The sequence below is a fragment of the Durio zibethinus genome, chromosome 16 (genome assembly GCF_047325235.1).
Source record: "Durio zibethinus cultivar Kanyao isolate XHJ-2024 chromosome 16, ASM4732523v1, whole genome shotgun sequence".
In the NCBI taxonomy this organism is placed as follows: Eukaryota; Viridiplantae; Streptophyta; class Magnoliopsida; order Malvales; family Malvaceae; genus Durio; species Durio zibethinus.
The window spans coordinates 23,103,329-23,126,775 of record NC_143177.1 but is presented as its reverse complement, the minus strand read 5'-3'; the positions used below and the strand labels follow the sequence as shown (position 1 = coordinate 23,126,775).

Below are 23,447 nucleotides of genomic sequence, written 5' to 3'. Positions count from 1 at the left end.
AAATTGGGTTAGCCGTTAGCCATTGTTGTTTATGCCTTTGAATGGACCCACATCGAGGCTGGTTGGGTTTCCCTTGGATTCAAAACCACTGATTTTTGGCAATGGAATTAGAGTAGATACTTAGGAAAATAGTAGCAGTACTGTTCAAGTGCCATTGACATATTTAAGGATGCTGCAATGAAAACCACAAAATCAATGTCCTGAAAAGCATATACAGAGAAATACAAACAAGGGTTATCAATGAAAACAAGCACTGTATTGTACAATTATTTATACAGCAAAAAAAAAAATAATAATAAGCACAGAGAGAGGGGAGCAGACCAGTGCTCAACAAGCACAAAGAGTGACCCCATTTTTATATTTAGAATAATAAATTAAATTTAAAAAATAAAAAGCAGGACTAGGGTTTTTCAGAGAAGAAATAGAAGTCTCTAGACACACACAAATAAAGAAAGAGTCGGTAATTTTTGTATATACACACACAGATATATATATATATATATATAAATACAAAAGCTGTATAGAAACAAAGAGAGAGAAAGAGAGAGTGAAAGGAAAAGACTAAAGACAGATGAAGTGGGAATATATATGATGAGGAGGCAAAGGTGTTATTTGCATGTAAGTATAGGAAAAGAGCTAGAAGGAAGGATAATAGTGGAACGGTTCAATGATGTGGTACCCAAAACTGCAGAGAATTTCAGGGCTCTTTGCACCGGTGAAAAGGGCATTACTCCTAACACTTCTGTGCCTCTTCGCTATAAGGTCCCTTTCTCTTTCTCTTCCCCACCCCCGCTTTTTCTTTTTTTAATGTAGGGTGTTTGCTTATCTGGGTTTATGTTGGTTTTCTTATGATTTATATGAAATGACTTTCATGTCATTGAACTTATTTGAAGTCATGGGATTTTTTGCTTCTCTTGTATTGTTGGAATGAAAGATTGTTTCTTTTCTTTTTTACTCTTTGAATTAGTTGTTTTGGGTAGGAAGAGTCTGACTATTTGAGTAGAGAGAAATCCAGGATATATTTACATTGTTTGTTTCCTGATATTGTATGAATGTAATTAATGTTGAACATTAATTTTCAGTCTTGAGTCGATATCGCTACTTGATTTTTGTGATGGATCTTTTGAACAAGAACAATTTTTCTTTGATTTTGCATTTTTTTTTTTTTGAAAAAATCCCTCCATACTCATTCTTTGACTTAACGGTATGATATATACATGAAAGGAAAGGAATGTTATCTATGCGAGTTTCATTGATTAGTGATTATATATATCCTTTTAATTCAGGGAGTTCGTTTTCATCGAGTTATTAAAGAATTTATGGTACAAGGTAGGCATATATATGCTGGAGATGGTATTGGAAGAGAGTCAATTTATGGGTTGAAATTTGAAGATAAAATTTTTAATTGAAACATGAAAGGAAAGGAATGTTATCTATGGCAAATGTTTTTGGGAAATAAACCATACTTAGAGTCTATGAGAATATATAAGAGAGTTCATACATATATGTTAGGTATCACTTGAGTTAAAAAGCTTAAATTATTAGGTTATTAGGTCATTAGGTCCTTCATGCATATAGAGGACATTTCATTTAGATTTTCTAATGATGTGAGATTCTTTACTCACATGTAAATCATATCCCAACAATCTCCCTTGTTTACTTGTGAGTTCTAATCAAGTCTCATTTCGACTTTCTCATATAAGTAAATCCTATCAACACCTCCTTTGGATTAGACAAACTCACATTTCTAATGTACTTTTGGGTCAGGGTACAGCACTTAACCTAGCTGCCTAGGTTGTCGGTTATCTCAGTGCTCTTTCAAACTTACACTCTAGGTTGACTTAATACATCACTCACTTGAGTGTTTCGTTTCTACATATTATCATAGACTCGCTACATCCAAGTCAAACCTTTTAATACTAACATTTTTTTTTTGCATATTATCATAGACTCGCTGCATCCAAGTCAAATCTTTTAATACCGGCATTCGAGCACATGGAGTAATCTCCCTCCCCAACAATATTACTGAGACTCAAACCCGTCGCTGCATCCAAGTCAAACATTTTAATATCAACGTTTGAGTACATGGAATAATCTCCCCTCCCAGCAACACTATTGAGACTCAAACCCGTCATATTTTTTGCTCTGATATCACTTGTTAGGAAGATAAACTACATTATCATAGACTTGCTACATCCAAGTTGAACTTTTTAATACCGACGTTCGAGTATATGGACCTCAGCAACACCATTGAGACTCGAACCCGTCGTAACATTGGCTTCGATCCAAGTAGAATCTTTTAATATCGACGTTCGATAACATGGAGTAATCTCCCCCAAGCAACACTATTGGGATTCAAACCCGTTGTATCTTTAGCTTTAATATCACTTGTTGAAAAAATAAATCACATTATCATAAACTCACTTCATCCAAGTTCAATCTTTTAATAAGAGCACATGGAGTAATCTCCTTGTTAGAGAGATAAACCATATTATCATAGACTCGCTTCATCTAAATTGAATCTTTTAATACCGATGTTCAAGCACATGGAGTAATCTCCGTCCTAGTAACACCACTGGAACTCGAACCCGTTGTAACCTTGACTACGATATCACTTGTTGGAGAGACTGTCCCTTGGCCCGTAGGTTCTGACACAAGGCTAGAATTCTAGCTATTCCAGAGTAGTATCTCACTGATGGCTCGAGCCCCCCGGAAGGAGGTCTTCTTCGTCTTCCACCTAAGCTGCGCAGGAAAAGCGCAAAGCCAATCCTAGGAAACAGTGAAGCTTCATAAGGTCTTTCTGTCCAAGTGTGGGTAGTTTGCATCTTCACAGACATGTCTATTTCACCGAGCCTCTCTCCGAGATAGTGCTCAGATCGTTACGCCTTTCGTGCAGGTCAAAACTTACCCGACAAGGAATTTTGCTATCTTAGGACCGTTATAGTTACGGCCGCCGTTCACCGAGGCTTCGATCGCTAGCTCCCCTGTCATCAGGTCACCAACTTCCTTGACTTTCCGGCACTAGGCAGGAGTCAGCCCCCGTACATAGTCTTACGACTTTGTGGAGACCTGTGTTTTTGGTATATAGTCGCCCAAGCCTGGTCACTACGACCCCCTTTGTGAGGAGGCACCTTTTCTCCCGAAGTTACAGGACTATTTTGTCGAGTTCCTTACAGAGTTGTCTGGCGCCCCTAGGTATTCTCTACTTACACTCCTATCACTTATAAGGGAGATAAACCACACTTGAAGTTTATAGAAAAATCACACTTGAAGTTTATAGAAGCATACCAAAAAGCATGTATACATGTTAGACATCACTTGAGCTTAAAAGCTTAAGTTATTAGTTTCTTGAATCTTTCATCTCATTTAAATTTTTTATTTACATGTGAATCATATCTCAATAAATACTGATCATAACAGAAATGGGTCTCAATTCTTCGTCACTACTTCTCGCATTTCTCATTGAGATGGGAAACATGTTGTATTTGGCAAGCTTGTCAAAGGAATGGGAATTGTTCATTCAATCGAACATGTAAAAACTAGTGAACCTGATTATCCCACTGTTGATGTTATAATTGCTATCGTGGAGAAATTTAGAAGAGGCAGATGACGGGATATCGAATTTTTTTAATGCTGGTGATATTTATGTTGATTGGCCAGCTGACCTTGATGAGATTCCTGATGAACTGCCTTGGTGTATGATTGTTATGAATTCTATTAAAGTTTTTGGAAATGAACATTATAAGGTAATGGGCTCATTCATGTTTATTAATGCAGTAATGAGTTCATTGCCAAATGGGATTATGCTTATACAACCGTCTTGCTACGCTTGATATTTCAAGATGGTGCTTCCTGGATTTATTGCTTATTCTTTCTCTCCTTTTTCTCTTCTTCCTTTTAAGTTTCTCCTTTGAAGTCTCATTTGTGCTAATGAGTTTCCTTAATGGAAACAAGACTATAAGATGGCTCTCATAAAGTACAAGAAGGCTCTACACTAGTTAGATATTTGTTGGGAGAAAGAAGTGATTGATAAAGGTGACAACATTTCTTTGATGTATATGGTATCATCTTTTTCTTATAAATAAAGTAGTATGATTCTCAATTCACCGTGGTTGGCCTGTAAATGCTATGCTTTGGCTTTGTAGAGAAGAGTTCAAGTTTGAGAAAGACAAAATCCTAGATATTCATAAATAACTCTGTAAGCTTCATTTTTCGCTCTTTGACTGACTCTATCAATTCTTGAACACTTTAGGTTTGAATAATTTTGCAACCTAGGCAGCACTAATTTACTGGCTAGATACCATGTCAGGTTAGGAAATCACTTTTACTCTTTGTATCCTAGAGGTGATTAAACATTGACGTTATCTAGGATATTCAATGCAAGTGATGATAACCATGATGGTTAAGAGCATCAATTGTCGTTTGCTATGCCCTAATGAGATAGTGTCGACTGATTCAAGCTTTCTTGATTAGAATCCCTTGCCTTTTGATAAAATACTAGATATGGATGTACAACCTCTGCTTTTCGATACAACTGTTCGATGCTAATATTCCAAAATCACTGATGAGTTCTTGGGACAACTATTGAGATCAGCAAGGAAATCTTAAAGGCGACGAGTCGTTTTGATTTCGCTAATCTTCTTCAGGTTTCAATGGAAGCAGAGGAAGTATTCCAGGCAGCAAAATTCAACCGTACAAATCTGAGTCTGGAACCAATTCTTGTTTCTAATGAAAGTTTTCATACAAGTTAATCAGGACCTAGGATATTTGGGCCAACACTGATCAGTTCCTTCTGTGTTTCCGTACAAAATTGGTATCAAAATGTATAATTTTGTCTTGGACAAATTCATCCAGTGAGTTATTCATATGAAAATTTATCAGTCTGCTTTTCTTTCATGTGCCGCCCAGAGTGTTTTATTCGTTGATGATCATGTGCCAGGGAATAGCATCCACCATCTCAACATTTTTTTCGGCAAAAAAACACCGATACCTCCCCCTCACTATATTTATGTTAGTGCCCATCACATTACTTTTTCTATGTTATGGAACATTTAAAACACATTATAACAAATGGATACCTCCAAAATTATGGGAAGTTAACCTCACCAAGAAACAGCACAAATATAACCCATTGAACTCGAAAAAGAAAAAAGCTTGGTTCATCCAAAAAAAAAAGATTGTAACTCACTAATGAATGCAAACCCCAAAAAAAAGGAATGAAGCCTTGCAGCTTAACTATGAGTTATAGTTATCAAGCCCCAAATCCCTTAATGCATCAGTAGCAGCATCCTTGCAGCTTTCATGATTTTCCTTGGCCTTCCTGATAAGCTTGTCAATACCATTATTCAGCAGAAGGGTTCTGCACATGAAAGCATTGGTTTCCCATGAATCAAGGTTTCACTAGATTGCGTATTCTAATATTACGAAAACTTTTTTGGGACCTTTATGAGGAAAAGGGAAAAGAAAATAAAAAAATACTGATAGCAGAAATTAGACAGCAATCGAGAGAGGGAAATAATAACATTAATACTCAAGTTGAATTATCCAACCAACTAAAACCAAGTGCTGAAACAGAAACTGTAAAGAACTTATCTGCATCTATTTATAAAACTTGCCTGTTTTCTGGGTTCCTCACAACAAGATTCCGAATCATGAGACAGGAACTTCTCTGCATCTGCTGAGCAGTAGGAAACTTCTGCATGGCTTGGATAGCAAGTTCCCCTGCTCCAGCTTCGATGGCGCAAGTTGCATTGTCTGGTGATCTCAAGCAGAGTACAGAAATAATGGCCATTACCTAAAATCATTAGAAAAATGATACATTATGATGCCAATCCTATCTTGTTATGAATGCATATATTTTATCATAATAATGCACAACTTTTCCATCCACTATATACATGGGAGTATTCTATGGAGCATTGGAGCTAGCTGTTTCCAAACAAAAAACATGCATCTCTGAAGAATATGGTTCTTTGCACCACACAACAGCCAGGATGACAGTGTGACTATCATGTTATACCAATACTTCATGGACAGTAAATACTAATTTAGCACAAAATTAAAATGATAGTGAACAAAAATCGAGAATTTCACTGGTATAAGATTTGCCAGTCCCTTACCTCTTGCAGCACAGATGGGTCATCAGAAAATCTTGCTGACAATTTGATCAGCCTATCCATTCCTCCTTTCTCAACTATAGCACTCTTATTTGAGTCACTTCCTGCCAACTAGCCAAAGAAAAAAAAATGCATTTATGCTTCATGTAAGAAATGAAGGTAAAATTCACAAAGCAAAAGCTTCATGCAAGTACAAGCTTGTAATTCACTATCCATATAGTTTACATTTGAGGATTTACAATATAATGAATGCACACTATTCAAGTATCACATATCACCCAAAATCAAAAACCCATTTTGAACAGAAGTATTGTACAACTCTTAAAACGACCATTCCGCATTCTCAGATGACAAAACAGAAAGACAGCTGTAAACATAATCTTGCTGCACAAAATATTTCACTTCATGAAAGCAAAGAGAAAAATGAAAACTCTGAACTTTGAGTCGCAGGTTATAATAAAGGAAAAAACCTTCATCAGAACATTTTAGATCCATACCTTGGATAACAACAAACAGCAAGTTCTAGCTACGGTTTTGTTGCCTTGTTCACCACTATCATCAACACACTTCAGAAGTGCATCAATTCCACCAGCATCAGCAATGGACTTACATATTTCATCCTGCAGGAAATGGACACTTCATAGTAAACTTGAAGGCCAATGTTTATCACACATATGTGATTGTGCATGAAAACTGTCGTTATACAACTTCAATTGGAAATTTTTTTCACTATTCAAATTAAAAGCTACAAGAGCTTATATTAACTGATATCAAGTAGTCTCTTATATCTCAACCAATTTTAATAAACTTACATTCACAGCAACAGCTTTTAGTGCTATGCTCACTGAAACAAGACTAGGCGAACTAAGCCCTCCATGAAGTGATTCCACAAGAGCTCTTGCAATTCCAATTTTTGCAAATTTTCGTGCATAACCATAAACCTGAAGGAAACAAATTCGCCAGAACCATTTTGAGGAACAATAATGGTAGTACCTTAAAGATATATTGCACGTATTTTACTTACTTGAGAAGCAACAACTCGATTATCATCAGAGGTTAACATAACACGTATAGCATCATATAAACTTTGAACATCGCCTTTAGTCTGTCCACTCAAAACTTGAAGAATCATCTCATCAACTCCTAACTCCATAAACGATTGTTTAACAACTTCATTACCAGTTGCAGCTGCGGCAATAACAGCAAAACCAGAATTCAAGATATCTAAATCTCGAATCCCATCACTAAGAATACCAACCACAATCATCGGTCCTCCACTTGCCCTAAAAGTCTCTGTACTTCGAACATCTAAAAGGCAACAAGAAGAATATAAATAAAATAATTCCAACACATACATATAATTAGGTTGAATTGTCTCATACCGGTGAGCAATGGTGCCATGGTCTTTAAACAAGAAACGAAAGTCTGTCTTGATTCAGTTGGAATCTTAGAACAGATTGAACAAACCAATTCGATACCGCCATTTTTAGCTATGATAGCCGCATTTCCCGATTCTTCTTTAGCACTACATAATTCACTTAGGTTATTAAGTAACGCCGTGATTTGGACTAAATCTTGGGCGTCGAATTGATCCTTGAAGTCAGTATTTAGTTGGTTCAGTTTCTCCAAGCATTGCATTGCCGGGTGGTCCGTGACACCACCATCCCCTGGAACACACTTCACGATCCCTGTTACAATCAATCGTTCAAAACTCCGTTAAAATTAGAAACTCAATACAGAAAAAGGATTGAGATGAAGAAAATGAAAGAGAAGGAAGGGAATCGGAGAAGACCGGAGAGATTGACGCCCTGGAGGGAGAGGGTTTGGATGGCGTCTTCCAGGGCTTCGGTGGGGTCCATCCCGAGGTCTTCCACGTTCTCTTTCACAAGCTCATCGAATGCTTCTTGCGAGATTGTATGGACGTTCTTCGTTGGACCCATCTTCTTTCTCTATCTGCGGACTTGGGATCCTGACCAGAGGAATGACGGACTTGGGCTGAACAAAAAAGAGTAGTGAAAGATCTGTGAGTTAGTACCAGTAATATTTTTGAATTCCGAACACCATCAGTCAAGGGATTTAAATTTTGCGGGGGTTTTATGGGAATTTTCTTTGGTACTTCGGTTTTAAACGAGGGAAAAATCTAAATACATCCCAATTTTTTTCTCTATATTTTTATATTTTTAAAAAATATTTTTGATGGAGTTATTTATTTTTTTCTTCAAGCTTTTTTAACAAATTAAAATTTTCTTAAAAGTTTTTGAAATTATATATGCAAAAATTTTAAAAAATTTAAAAATTTATATATTTAAAAATTTAAAACTTTTTATAAAATATTTTCTCTCAATTATTTTATTTTCCAAACCTAAATGTAAATATTTTTAATTTATCGGATATAAAAGCCACCGCAAATGTATATCCAAATACTTTAAAATTAAAATAAAAAATAAATAAGTAACTTCATCTAAAAAATTTTTTAAAAAATGTGAATGTAAAGAAAAAAAATAAAAGTGTATTGAAATCACTCATTTTTCTTTAATGCTTTGGTTTTAAATTAAGATGCGACGGGATGAGAAAATTTTAATAAAAAATTAAGAAATATAATATATATTGTGTTAAATATATTATATTTCTATATATAAGAAACACAACATTAATACACAAATTAAAATTACTATATCTACCGTCTGCCTAAATTTCAGCTGCATATCAAGCAAGCCTATTTACACTCAGTCCAATTTTTTTAATATAATATAGAAATAATCAAACTTATTATATAGAATAAAATACCTAAAAATAATTTTAATACATGAAAAAAAAGTACTTTATATTTGAAGAGATATTAAAATTACCAATTAATTCATTTTTTTTATTAACGAATAATTTTTCGCAAAGAGTTGCAACTTGCAACTTTTCTATGTACATAAAACAACTAGTGCCCCGCAAACAGATCTTCTTTTTTATTTATTCAACTGGTATGTACAACCTAATGTAATGTAAGTTCCTTCACACATAATTGGCTCGTTTACAGCTATTTTCAGTCACCCGGAATAGGAAGACATAACATGTGTTTTAAAAATAAAAAAAAAGCCCACATAGAAGTTCATTCCTGTAAAAGTTCCATGGCTGCTAGGCGCCTCACACGCTGCGTAAGTCGTCTCCTGCGATAGATGCCCACCAGACGCAGGATGAGTACCAGAGTAATAGCGGAAAAATCAAACACCCTTCCAATTCCCAGGCCCCCTGCAAAACAAAAAAAAAAAACACACCATTTTGTCTGATTGGCTCTCCAACAAACATCCTGCTATGCATTAGCTCTCCAACACCAAAATTATCAAAAAAACCCATGATGTGGACACATAGTACAACCATCATTTACTTGACCCTATGAATGATAAGTATTTCTCAAGAGAAAAAAATATACCTGTTGGGATAAAATCAAATCGTGTAGCTCTGTAGATGATACTTAGCACCATCTGAAAACATGAGAGATGGTAGTAAGACTTTAAAATAGGTGAACAGTCACGAAAGAAACAGATACTTCACACTTAGTCACCTAACTTTGACTATTGACTAGTCACCTAACTTCTACTATTGACATCTTTACATCTTATTCATTATTGCCTCAACCATCATAACAACCTAGTAGTTTGTTATACTTCAAGCTTCTGATGATGGTTGTATATGATTATAAACGAGAATTCAAAACATGCCACCACAAAAACATTAGAAGTGAATCATAGCATGTCATGTTTTCCAGGTACTGAAAAGAAAAAACATGAACTTATACATTTGATCATATCAACATATCCAGCCTTTTCCTCTGTTTTCTACCCTGCATTCTGAGCGTTGTTTACTCTCATAAAGCAGATGATCCTACTCGTTTTTTCATATCTTTTTCCTTTTAAATGCATAAATTGCTATATGTGTATCCCATCATACATTCCATGCTTGAGAAGGGATCTATCAGATGATTCTTAACTACCCCTCCCATGTCAATAGCATACTGACATTTTAAAATGCTAAAATGTCTCTTCCCAGTCTCCTTTCATCATCCCTTCTTAACACTTACTGATAGTAGCTTGACTACTTCCGCTTTGTAATTAGTATAAATGGGAATACTTCATAAGAATCCTCAAAAGTTCTAACTATTTCCTTTTTGCATTGAAGATGTAAAGTTAACGTATGACATACATCAGAAGAAAATAGCAGATAATGCATGGTTTGGACATTGAAGGAAGTTCTCAATTATCTAATTGAATATGGTAACACATATCATTAACAGGAAATCAAGAAGACAAGAACATGCAAACCACCAGACATAACATGCTCATGCATGCTTGTCTGCGCATGTGCAGATTACATAAACACGTCGGTGTGTAGACACCACTGTTGTATATCTGTATTAGTTGGTACGCATGTATATATATATATATATATTCACAGCATAGATATTGAATAAACTTAACTGCAAAAAGGCGCATCTCAGCAATATATGTATCATTTGCATCAGGATCCATCAATCCCTGGAACATTCTCTTGATGAAGAATGGTAACTCAAGCACTTTCTGCTAAGAAAAGAAGGAAGAAAATGTTCACAGCCTGCTCACAACAGAACAAAAATCATATATTGCATTTATAAGATAAAGAAACCAATAATCAAGAAGCAAGCATGAAGATTGATAGGATGAACAACACAAAATGACATTCTTCTGTAATTCACCTTTGAGCCAATGTCAGAGCCATTAATTATATAGTAAAATATAAGAAACATTTACAAGAAAGACAGTATTCTTAAAAAGATTACCGAATTAAGGGCATTGATTTCAAAGTAATGTGTGTCAAAGGAAAGAAAAAGAAAGAAACAACAACAATCACTCAGCATATATGTTCACTAGAGAAATCTCCAAAAGGCTGCATCAGCACACATACCTGAACGAATCCACGTGCACCTCCAAGAAAAAGAAGGTTATACCTCTGTACACTTTTAAGCACCTCAGTAACTTCCTGGTCCTGTTGTTGTTGTTGCAATGATGCCTCTGGCATCAAATTAACAATCTTGCAAGCACACATGGGGCACTTGCATGGCTTAGATGTTGAGGAATAGTTCCAGAATTGCAAAATACAACTGCCTGCCACAACCAAAAAGGAAGTGGGGAAAAATAACCAAGTTGAGGACAGTTGATTAGAGGTCAAACACGTAAGTTTGTTCCCCAATTGGGTAGTAGTTGCAGACTATAATTCACTGAAACACAATCCTTTATACCAAAAGCAACTAAGAGTTCTAACTCAACTCAAATTTTGGCAATCAGAGGCATTGGCTACACAACAAGAAACAGAACACCTATAGCAATAACTAAAGTTAATGAATGAGTTTCTGCTACAGAAATGACAGCAATGACTAAGAGATAATGTACAGTAACTGGTAAACTGCAAAAAGCAAAAACACCAAAACCCCACAACACCACCCTTGTCCTCCTATGATGAAGTAAAAAAAGGCTTAAATGCACTCAACAACCTCCTTTCTACTAATATTTGAAAATTTTGCCACCTGGCGATTCATAAGTTCTGGTAAATTTCTAAGATCTATTCCTGTTTACAGTACTCAACAACAATCTCATTAAGTTACCTGCAAACAAAGGGGAAAAATATAGCAAAAGAAACAAATCCTCATTGAAAATGCTTGTAGATTGAAACTTGTAAATAAGAAAGAGTTTGGAGCCCAAAAAAGATCCCATAAAAAGCCTCCCGCTTCTTTATCAATTTCACTATAAATTATAAAGTAAAAGACAGAATAAAGCAATAAGGCAAAAGAGACTTGTTTCCTAGTAGCACGAATTCTTTTCTTCAACCAATGTACCTCCTTATTTAAGTCGCGAAAAGAACAAAATAAAGCCTAGTATGTGAATAATAAACAAGAAATTTTTTATACTCAAATTACATTTAAAACATAACAGACTATTTGAAAATGGTTTCCTATGGAATCTTGAATGAACCAACAAATTCATGTTTAACCAGTGAGAATTTTAAGTAATTTGAAAAGCATTCAGTTGAAAAAAACCCTAAACCTAAAATCCTAATTCATGCTTGTAACTCAAAATTAATGTTAAATTTCAGAGAAAAAAACCCTATTTCTTTCCCTTCTTTCTCTTTCTTCAATTTTTCTAACCAACCGAACAAAATCAAACTCAGACTGTAATAAGCAAATAAATCGGTAAAAGAAAAGGAAGGAGTTTAAAAGAATTACCACAATACCAATGACCGCAATTGGATCGACAAGGAACAGTGAAGGAGCCAAAGCAAATTGGGCAGCAATCATCATCGGGAGGGCTTTCACTCAATCTCTTGTTCCCACTAGATTCCTCAACCTTTCTTCCTCTCTCCTCCGTTTCCATTTCCCCTCTTTCTCTTTTTGCTTCAAAATGTATAGTAAAAGGTTTTTTCCATCACTTTCTCAGGAAAATGCGCGTTGCGAATGTTAGGAAAGTAAGATGTCAAACGCGAGCGTGCCTTTATATCTTCGCGAGCTTCCGCATAGTTTTTAATGGAACGATCAAGCCAATGACCTTTTTGTATTTTTTTATTTATCTTTTCTTTTCTTTTTCCCTTTTTTTTTATTTTTAATTACTAATTGTTAATACTTAAATATCTATACATGATATAAAAACTATCCCCTTTAAAAATAATTTTAAGGATAATTTTGACATTTAAAGTTATTATCTAAAATAATTTCTTTACTCAATGTATAAAAAATAATTACTACCATAAGACTTTAGCTTAATGGCAAAAAAAAAAAGTCTAGAATCTTAGAATTCTAAATTTAATTTTCATTGTGTATAAGTTTAATTGTCAAGTTATATTTTAAGTTATTGATTAATTATTCAATAATTATAAGTTGATATAATAATAATTTATTTAATTAATTATATAAATACAATACTCGATTATAATTATAAAATCATGAATAAAATTAATTATTATTACTATAAATAATATGTTAATTAACTTTAGATAGTGCTATAATCATATTCCTTAGCAAATTTTTAAATTATATCTTTAATAATTTTTTATAAATACAATTTTATAATTAAGGAAACAAAACAATATGACTTAACAATAAATTTTGAATAAAGGTTATATAACTTTCCTTTTAACTTGATATTTTTGTTTATAATTGTGTTTAAGTATAATTAATAAAGTGAGAACAAGTGAATGAACTATAGGAAAAAGGTTAATTGAGCCAATTTAGAGCATTCTTAGTCTCTTTCTCTTTCCTTAAAAAATGATGCTAAACTAACTAATAACAATATCACTCCCCCCCTAATTTCCATTTCCGTTACACGTCGACTCGTCGCCTAACAATTCAACTTGATTTCGAAAGTGGGTTCCAGCTTCAAATGCCGACAGTCGGCCATGACCCGTGACCAACTACTAGGCCAGATCGGGGGCTAGGGCTGGGGGCTTGGGCTCTTATCAACTCCTGAACATGAATTTTTGAGATTGACCCAACAGGATTTTGTGTGCGGGGCAACAGAGCAATGGTCCGTTTGGATCTTCAGGCATCAACCTCAATTTCAGCTTGGGCTTTCAAGATGTTAGCCTTTCTAAAGATACCTTTGTAGTTAAAGATGACTTGAGAACATTGAGGCTCCATTTATATCTCACCAACCATAAGGGAGGTGAGACTTGTTTTTTCCACTTCAAGCGTTTCATTCTTTCGTTTGGATTTCATTTTTGAGGTATGATTAGTGTCAGTGAGTCACTAAAGCTAAAAGATCTAGTAAAAATTACGTAGTTCCATTATACCTTTTTTTTTTTTTTCTAGTTTTATCCTTACAATTCTTTTTATTTTTTTCATTTTTTCTTTATAATCATAAATCTTTAATGGTCATTTTTCATTTTTACTTTATTACACCACTGTTTTTACAGTCGAACACATATCTTTTTACTATTTTTAATCTCAAGACTACAATAATTAATATCATTTTTATAATTATTTTTAATTTTCATTAATATTAATCTCACTATCCATCAAAATAAAACTAAACTGTATTTTGGATAGCGTATTTGTTTGAATTAAAATTGTATTTTTAAAAAGTGATAGTAAAATAATTTTTAATATGTAGGATATAGAGTTTTATTGTTCAAATTTAATTATGATTTTTACCAAACAACCTATAGTTGAATTCAGGTTGGATTAGAGAAGAAAAGAAGCGATGCTTGGAAATAATTCATCGATCTTTTAGCAGAATATATTTCGATTCAACGAAAGAAATCCAACAAAGCAATCGCATTGAGTAAAGAGATTTCAATTTCATAAACTGTTACTTAACAGGGCATGAGGTGTAGTTTCCTGAAGTGTCATACCACCAGTTCTGAATGAGTACCTTGCTCTACCGTAACAGCAACTCTAAATTAATGGAATAACTTTGAGTTGGTGTATAAACAAGGGGAGGGGGGGGGGTGGGTGGGAAGGTGAGCTTGTTAGTGCAGCCTTTCACCGAACTTTTTGTTAGAAAAATAGATAATTAATAGAAACAATACCACCAGTTCTGAATGAGTACCTTGCTCTACCATAACAGCTACTCTAAATTAATGAAATAACTTTGAGTTGGTTTATAAACAAGGGGAGGGGGGGAGGGGGGTGGGAAGGTGAGCTTGTTAGTGCAGCCTTTCACCAAACTTTTTGTTAGAAAAATAGATAATTAATAGAAATAATAGAAAAGAAATTTGATTTTGCAGTAAAAAATAATTATATTTTTAAAATACAACAAAATCTTAAACTTTTCAATAAAAAATAATAAAAATAATTATACTAAAAGATCTATTTATAATAAATGAATAGATATAAATTTTTATTCAAATTATTATGATCATTTGAATAATTATGACTTATATGAATAATTATCTATTTATATTCAAATAGCTATGATCATTTATCATATACTAATTGTTTCTGTTCAAACATAATTATTCACAATATAAATAAAATTAATATAAAAATTAAGTTTATTTACTAATAATTAAATATTTCTATCAAATATAAAACGTATCACGTTTTAAACTACTAACATGTTTTATCTTAACAATCTAATCTATATGTACTTGGCCAAATTCCAATTGACCACTTGGCATTTATGATTTCTATACTAGAACTAAAATTAGCGGGCATATATGTATGGCTTGGACGAACAGTTGCTCATATATCCTTTAGAAGTAATTATGCGTGGGTAGTTGCAGCCTATAATGTGATCACATGCTCATCAAACGTACATACAGCAAATTGGAGGATTAATTGGACGAGGGCCATATGTGATATTAAGGTAGAGATGGACCAGTTTCTGCATTCAGATTTGTTGAAAATAAGCCGATGATTTAGTTTGCAGTCAATCTTATACATTGCTGGAATGAGGTGGAATTTCCGACAGGAATTGACGAGCGCCTAGGGGGGAAGTAACAGGAATTAAGGAGGGAGGGAGGTCGTGGTGATGGCAAATTGCTAATGGAGGACGGGACAGTCTGTCTCTCTGACACAAGACGTAGCAGAATATTTTTTCTTTTGGTTTTTCATATACATTTAATGTGTACGTCCTGCACTAAAAGCCTGATACTGATATTGATATTGATATGCATAAATGGTTGAGTTATCATTATGGGTCATTTTAAAATCATGGCAATTTGGCGAAGTGGATATATATTGGAAAACCTCTCATTGACTTATTCTCGTTGAAGAGCAAGGCTAGCTACACCTATATATGGTACCCTGATTGAGAATATATGTTATAAGCAACTGAACTTTTATTGCCTTCTCAAAACATGATGGCGGTGTTTGGCTATCTTGGATGCATTATCTTGGCAATTGTTTTTCTTCGTTTTCTCTATGGCTTCATCCACAACAATGGTCTCCCGAGAAACTGGCCATTTGTCGGGATGATTCCAACATTACTTCTTAACCTCCATAGGTCTCATGAGATAGTCGCCGAAGTCCTGAAAAAAAGCAATGGTACCTTTCTGTATAAAGGAATTTGGTTCTCTAACTCAAGTTTCTTGCTCACCAGTGATCCTGAGAATGTGCGTTATTTATTGTGCACAAATAGTTCAACTTATTTGAAAGGCTCCGAATGGTTGAACCAATTTGATATTTTTGGAGAAGCACTTTTCAATTCCGATGGTGAGGCATGGAAACGTCATAGGAAAGCTTTTCATGCTTTCTTGAATCACCAACAATTCCGCCAATCCCTTTCAAAGATGGTTCAGGATCATATAGAGCAAGGGCTTGTTAAAGTGCTAGAGTGTGTTTCCAGACGAGAGCTAGTGGTGAACTTGCAAGATTTGTTTGTGAGGTATGCTTTTGATATTGGTTGCATAATGGCTACGGGTTGTAACCCTCGTGTACTCTCCATCGAATTCCCAGAAAATCGATTCCAGAAAGCCATGAGTGATACTATGGTGGCAGCGTTTTACAGATATGTCATGCCTGACACCCTGTGGAAGATGCAAAGTTGGCTTCAGATTGGGAGAGAGAAGAGACGAAGTGAAGCTTGGAAGGCTTTGGACGATCTTTTAGCAGAATTTATATCGATTCAACGCGAAAAATCCAAAAAAGAAATGGCATCAAACCCAGATGAAGAGAATGATTTCAATTTTTTAAAGTGTTACTTGACAGGACACGAGGTTACAGGCCCAACACCCAGCGATAGTCTTATAAGGGACAACATCATACATTTTTTGTTCGCCAGTGATGGTACTTACAGTTTAGTTCTCACCTGGTTCTTCTATCTTCTCTCCAAGAATCCCATGGTTGAAAACAAGATAAGAGAAGAAGTGAAGAGAAACTTATCACTGAAAGAAGTAGGGGGAATATTGCAAGTACCTTCGTGCTTCAACGAGCTGAGTAAACTAACATATCTCCACGCAGCTTTCTGTGAAACGTTAAGGCTATGTCCACCAGTTCCTTTCGAATTCAGGACAAGTACCAAGCAAGACATTCTTCCAAGTGGGCATCGAGTCGATAAAAATACGAGAGTCTTGATAGGAATACATGCAATGGGAAGGATGGAATGCTTATGGGGAGAAGATTGCGGTGAATTCAAGCCGGAGAGGTGGATCACGAAGGACGGAAAGATTAAACGAGAGGCACCGAGTAAATTCTGCGCCTTCCTTGCAGGACCAAGGATTTGTCCAGGAAAAGATTTGTCCTTTTTCTTGATGAAGGCTACAGCAGCAGCAATAATTCACAACTACAATGTGCATGTAATTGAAGGCCAAAAGATTACTCCAACAAACAGTGTGTTTTATCAAATGAAGGAGGGCTTAATGGTTAGTATTAAGAACAGATGGACTTGAGCTGTGGTACTTAAATTCTTACTACAAACTATTTATAAATGAAGGAAGACTAGTATTTTGTCCAGTAAAGAATTGGGTTTAATATTTTCTCACGGTGAAAGCTACGATTGAATCCATATTTTCATTACTACAACGTCCATGTGGTTGAAGCGCACAAGCTGACCGTGAGCATAGTGCAATTCTCCATATGAAGCATGGATCATTAGTTTCTCAAAGTGATTAAGCATTTGCTTTTAAACTGTCATCATTACATCATGTAAACGTATTCTAAGTGGCATGGTCTACCTTTGACTTTTGTTTTTTTTTTTTAATGCTTAATGCTTATGGTATATATCTACCTCTGACCCCATCACTTTTAGCCCGTAACGAAAACACAAACAGATTTAGAAATAATCAATGAACAAGCAATGATTACGCTATCTTTCTACTAATTGGTCCAGTTTGTGTGAAATTCTAAGAGTTGATTAATGGAGTCACTTTGGCTCCCTTTCTATATAAACCTCTTCTCGTGACCTGCCAATGGCAAAAACATTGAATTCTACAATCTCTTTGATTCGAGTAATTAGTCTTGAAACTTGGCTGCGAACATGGCTTTCACATATGTGCATGGACTCATCATCCTAGTTGCACTACACTGGCTGGGGCCGGGGCTCCAACAAGTTTATTATATTTATTGAAATTAATATTTGGATGGTTGGTTGTAGTGTTCAAGTATGACCCACCAAGCAACACCACATTTCCTCACAGCGTTTACTTGTTCCCTGACCTATGTAGCGACTTGAATTGTGACTTGAAGATAGCAAAGATGATTGCAAATGCAACCCAAGGGGAAGGGGATGGGTTCGAATTTGTGCTCAAGAGGTGGAAGCCCTACTACTTTGCTTGCGGTTAACGTAATGGCTTCCATTGTAAGGTAGGCGGCATGCTGTTCATGGTTGTGCCACGTTGGCATTATTAGAATGCGTTTGGATGAACGATCAATTTGACTTTCATCATATTGATATTATAAATCGATATTGAATCCTTAAATCCACGAAAATAAGAAAGGACGATTGATGTCCAGCATTGCTTTCCATTTTCATAGTGTTTCATTTTACTTTGTTAACAAAATTAATGTAATAATAAACCATTGTAATTGTTGTTTAATCTTTTATTTGATTTTATTATGATTATTATAAAATGAGATAAAGATGTGTAATGCATGTTCTTTATAAAACATCTTGATGAATGAAAATTTACGTTTAATTAAATATAAGGTGCATGTTTGCTCGAATTAAAAATTTAAAATAGATTAAAATTTTTTTAATACATAATTTATAATTATTTATTTTAAATTATTAAATACGATATATTTTATTTTAATTTAAAAATTAAATATTTTAATTACTCTCAAATTTTTCTATTAAAAAAAATAAAAGCCTCGAACGGAAGCTGCCATATACACAGAAAAATCTGTGACATATTCATTTCCATCCGTCAGGGCTTAGGTGGTTTGGTACCGCTGAAGTAAATGCCTTGCCCGTAGCTTTGATTTGTGCTTCGTTTGGATAGATGGTAAAAGAGATTCTCACGCATCGAAGTATCGTTTTTTACGCTGGATCCGAAAGGCAAACCTCAGGGAGCATCAGTGTAGTTTAGGTGTAAATTAAAAAGTTTTATTTTTTGTACGAAATTTTCGGTATTTAAAAATCATTTTGAAGATTAATCAAAAATCAGATCAAATTAAATTTTATAATAAAAATAAATTTTTTTAAATATATTTATTTCATTTATAAGATTTGAAATCGAAAATTTATTTTAAAAAAATCAAATTTTTTATTATTAGGTGTTATTAAAAAAATTTTATTTAATATATTATTTTAGTTAAATTTTAAAAAAATAATAGATTAATCATATATCTCTTAATATCAATATCATTAAACATAGATTAAAATTTTCAATTTTTTTTACTATTATAAAGTTTTAATTATTCAAATTAGTTTTTTTAAAGAAATCAAGTATAATTTTGTAGGGAATTAACATATAGTAAGTTAAAATTAAGAAAACAAAAATTTTCTCCAGAAAAGATGAAAGTTATAAACAATAAGAAAAAAAAAAAAGATAAATCAAGACACCTCTTTAGCTAAATAATTTTTTATTAAAATGGTTTTTCTTTCTGTATATGTTTCCATTCTTTTGATAAAAAAAATAAAAAAAAGAAATAATTTAGACACCTCTTTATCTCAGAATCCAACAAATAAAAAGAAAACTTATGACATCATTTTATAATAATTTTTCCCTCACATATTTTCTTTCCTTCTATTTTCTATACATGAAGAAGGAAAAATAATTTGATGTTTTGTTTGGACTTCATATAATTTGATTGTTTTTCAAATAAATTCACTAATTTCAGATTTCAAAGTCAAAACGCTGCCGTTTCCAACAAAAGATCAATCCTAATCTGTTGCTAAACCGTCATTATTACATCAAACAAACGTAGGTATGACCAGTTGTGTCCGCGCGAGAACGTATGCACCTTGTGCATAATCTGTTTGGGCAACAGGCAAATTTGTAGTAGAGAAGATAAAAAGACAAATTTTACAAGAGGTTTTTTTGGAAAAAATTTGTGAATTTAAAAAAAATGATTTAATAAAAATTTAAATTGATAGATTAATAGAATTAAATGTGAATATCAATAATATATAAAAAAATATTAAAAATATTATTTATAATTTAAAATTGATAAATATTTATTTAACAATAAAAATTTTATTAATATTTTTACTAAAAATATTTATGTAAAAAATATATTAAAAATTTTAAAATTTTATACACTTAATCTATATAACAAGATTTTTTTAATTTATCAATTCTTATTTTTTATTTTAATTTTTATTTAATTATTTTTAGTAAGTAACTTTTAAAAATTCGCCTAAAAAATTTCATCTAAATTTTTTCCAAAGAGAAAACAGAAAAAGAAAAAAGAATTAACTGAAATTAAACTATAACTTTTATGCAAACAAATTATTATGTTCATCCTTCATTCTTTGTTAATCAAAGAGATTTTACTAATTCTCCACCAACCCATTACTCAGCCTATCTTTTCTTGCTTATTAGAGATGTGCAGAGTTTGTTCACATTCTAATACTAAAATAATTATTTTTATTTTTTCAAAAAATTCGTTATTCGAAGATAAAAAATAGATTATAAATATTTAAAAATAGTTACATAAACAAATGCATTAAACCTTAAATTCCTAATTATTTTTATCTTGATTTCTTACTTTTGCAACTTAAAATATTAGGTTAAATGTGTAATTTGCCAGTTGGGATAAAATGGTAATCTATTCTTAGATGCAAGAATAAATCCCCTAGGTGAAAAATCAAGAGCGTGAACCAACCATAAAAAAAAAATGGTTCTCCTTCCTTCATCACCATGGAAGTTGGGGCCAAATTTTTCACATTTGTCTTAGATTTACTCAATTATAACTATGACTATCTGCATAAAACAGATGTCATTTAAACTATAGGTAAGTATATCTATATATGTAATGATTTTGAGCAAAGAATTAATGGAAAGAAAGAAAGAAAATAGATGAGCAAGTGTGAGGGTGGACGGTATACGTGATTTGATCGAAAGAACTTCACATCATATTTCCTTTTCCTGCCTACCAATGTAGAAGAAAGTCAATAAATTTGGCAAATTAGCACCATTTTTTTCATCTTCATCAGAAAATATCCTCCTTCCTCTATATAAACATGTCCACTCGTCCCTCAATCCCACAAACATTTAAACTTGAAATCATTTTTTATAACTTGATCAGTTAAAAAAATTAAATATGGACATGGATTTTACAGGTTCACGAAGACTCCTGCTGGTAGTAATGATGGTAGCTTCCCTATGGGGAATGAGCATGGCTAACAAGGATTGGGGCCCCTATCATCCCCCAAATCAAACAGAAGGCCCCAACAAGATTAACGTTGGTGGTTCGGAAAATTGGCGCTTCGGCTTCAACTACACTGAGTGGGCATTCCAAAATGGTCCATTCTACATCAATGATACTCTAGGTGAGTTAAGCATGATTCTCTTTTTTCTTTAAAAAGCATATGGTTAAGCCTTGTTATACATATGCTAGTTACTATTAAAATGATGGTTGCAGTGTTCAAATATGATCCACCGAGCAACACCACGTTTCCTCACGACGTCTACTTGCTACCAAATCTATGGAGCTTCTTGACTTGTGATTTTAGAAGAGCAAAGATGATTGCAAATTCAACACAAGGAAGCGGCGAGGGGTTCCAGTTTGTACTGAATAGGTGGAGACCCTATTACTTTGCCTGTAGTGTACGTAATGGATTCCATTGCAAGGTTGGTCGTATGAAGTTTATGGTAGTGCCATTTTTTCGTTGGCACCGTTGATCGATGGAGATGAGAACAGGGAAGAGGCAGTGCTGCTTTTTACAAGGTTTTTAGTAGACAGAAAATTATTGTAGGGATAGATATTTTTGTTTGTCAGTTTCGTTTTAAACTTTTCATTCGAGATTAGACAAAATCAGCTTGAAATAAACCAAAGCTTCGCCTACGACAGATTGAGTTCCAAGGGATGGTTTCTATTCATACTTTGTGTTGGTTAAAAATGGAATCTATATATTCTTACTATAGTCCACAAGTTATTTTCTGTTCAATAAGAGACATTTCAAGCTTTGTCTAAGTGTTTGGGTGACCAGTTTGACAGAGTTCGTGTCCTTAATAACATGTCTTATTACCCATCAGGACGATTATCTGTATGTTATTACTCATAAAAACTTGCAACTTGAGAAATTTTATTCCAAACCTCTTGCATTAAGCTCATCTTTTCTAATTTCTGATGGCTGTACCTATCAGAATCTCTTTATTTTCATTGTTGCAAAATGTTTAGGACCATTTGCAAGTGTCTCTGTTAGTTTGTGTAAATTGATTCGGCAGTAGTTATCTGTGGTTAGCTTTCATCTAAACATGATCAAAGGTCGGGTAATTTGACCAAAGTCGGAACATCCACTCATAAGAGGGTTTAGATAAAAAATTAAAACTCATTAAATGAATTTGTATATAATTTTTAAGTTTATTTAAATTCTAGACTGGATCTAGAATAAAAAATTTAAAATTTAAATCCGGCTCAACCCGATCCAACCCGAGTTTACATATAAACAAGAGGTAGCGACACTCAAAGCAAGGGAAGCTGCCAGGAAAAGAGTTGAAGAAAGAAAGAAACCATTACTTGGCCTATACAATTGATCTCGCTGATTGGGAATGGCTCAAGCAAGCACCTTGGCTCTTCTTAATTCTGTTGGGAATATTGATTCAAATTTCATAAGAGATTTGTTTGAGAATTGTTAGAAATTTGTTTGGGATTTGTCAGATATTATTTGATGGATAAAAAGACTTGCAAAAGAAAAATCCTAAGAGAAAGATGATTCTTAATAGGTAAGTTTGACTTGCAAGAGAAAAATTCTAAAAGGAAAGAGATTCTTAATAGATAAATTTGACTTACAGGAGAAGAATTATAAGATGAGAAAGATTCTTAATGGATAAATTTGTATGGTTATAAATAGGTGAAGTCTTTATAGGGTTAAGTATGAAAAAAAGATGTAAGAGAGTTGTAGGATTTTGTAGGATAGACACCCCATAGGAGTAGAGGAGACTGTGAGGGTCTATATAGTTATGGTATATGGGAGCATATGGGTATGTGTTTGATTATGTTGAAAGGGTGCACAAGGGTTTGGGTTTGTGTTTGTTTGGGTTGAGAATACTCATTAGGACTACAGGAGATTGAGAGTGTCTTATGAGTATTGATTGTTGAGTGAGATTGATGATTTGATGTATGTTTGTAATTCTCTACAACTAGTGGATCTTGTTTCTCATCCGTAGACGTAGGTTGATTGGACCAAATCACGATAAATTATTCTCTTGTGTGTTTGATTTATTGTTTGATTTTGCTTCCGTTAGTGTGATTGGATTGGAGTCTTTTAG

The 23,447-nt window shown here is 33.7% G+C and overlaps 2 protein-coding genes and 2 pseudogenes across 2 annotated transcripts; 3 read left to right on the top strand and 1 right to left on the bottom strand.

The window, feature by feature from the left end:
* The first annotated feature begins 591 nt into the window (after positions 1-591).
* LOC111298398 (peptidyl-prolyl cis-trans isomerase CYP40-like) lies at positions 592-4,751 on the top strand (annotated as a pseudogene).
* A 302-nt stretch (positions 4,752-5,053) lies between these two features.
* LOC111296435 (ARM repeat superfamily protein) lies at positions 5,054-12,699 on the bottom strand. The gene is made up of 13 exons (XM_022890738.2): positions 12,361-12,699; positions 11,046-11,245; positions 10,583-10,681; positions 9,538-9,589; positions 9,256-9,356; positions 7,909-8,059; positions 7,499-7,804; positions 7,141-7,424; positions 6,929-7,057; positions 6,614-6,736; positions 6,120-6,227; positions 5,616-5,794; positions 5,054-5,359 (listed from the first exon to the last, which is right to left on the bottom strand). The coding sequence occupies exons 1-13, from the start codon at positions 12,506-12,508 to the stop codon at positions 5,236-5,238; spliced, it is 2,004 nt and encodes a 667-aa protein (XP_022746473.2). The 5' UTR covers positions 12,509-12,699; the 3' UTR covers positions 5,054-5,235.
* A 3,162-nt stretch (positions 12,700-15,861) lies between these two features.
* LOC111298711 (alkane hydroxylase MAH1 pseudogene) lies at positions 15,862-18,077 on the top strand (annotated as a pseudogene).
* A 3,121-nt stretch (positions 18,078-21,198) lies between these two features.
* On the top strand, positions 21,199-22,295 carry LOC111298710 (blue copper protein 1a-like). Its single transcript, XM_022893437.2, has 2 exons — positions 21,199-21,505; positions 21,598-22,295. Exons 1-2 carry the CDS (start codon positions 21,277-21,279, stop codon positions 21,855-21,857), a joined length of 489 nt encoding a protein of 162 aa, XP_022749172.1. The 5' UTR covers positions 21,199-21,276; the 3' UTR covers positions 21,858-22,295.
* Positions 22,296-23,447: the final 1,152 nt, after the last annotated feature.

Bases quoted from the DNA above. Each gene is read 5' to 3' on its own strand.
- LOC111298710 (XM_022893437.2), top strand. From the start codon at position 21,277: ATGGACATGGATTTTACAGGTTCACGAAGACTCCTGCTGGTAGTAATG. The intron at 21,506-21,597 runs GTGAGTTAAGCA...TGATGGTTGCAG, and splicing joins CTACATCAATGATACTCTAG to TGTTCAAATATGATCCACCG.
- LOC111296435 (XM_022890738.2), bottom strand. From the start codon at position 12,508: ATGGAAACGGAGGAGAGAGGAAGAAAGGTTGAGGAATCTAGTGGGAAC. The intron at 7,058-7,140 runs GTAAGTAAAATA...TGTTTCCTTCAG, and splicing joins ATCGAGTTGTTGCTTCTCAA to GTTTATGGTTATGCACGAAA. The intron at 6,228-6,613 runs GTATGGATCTAA...TTCTTTGGCTAG, and splicing joins GCTGTTTGTTGTTATCCAAG to TTGGCAGGAAGTGACTCAAA.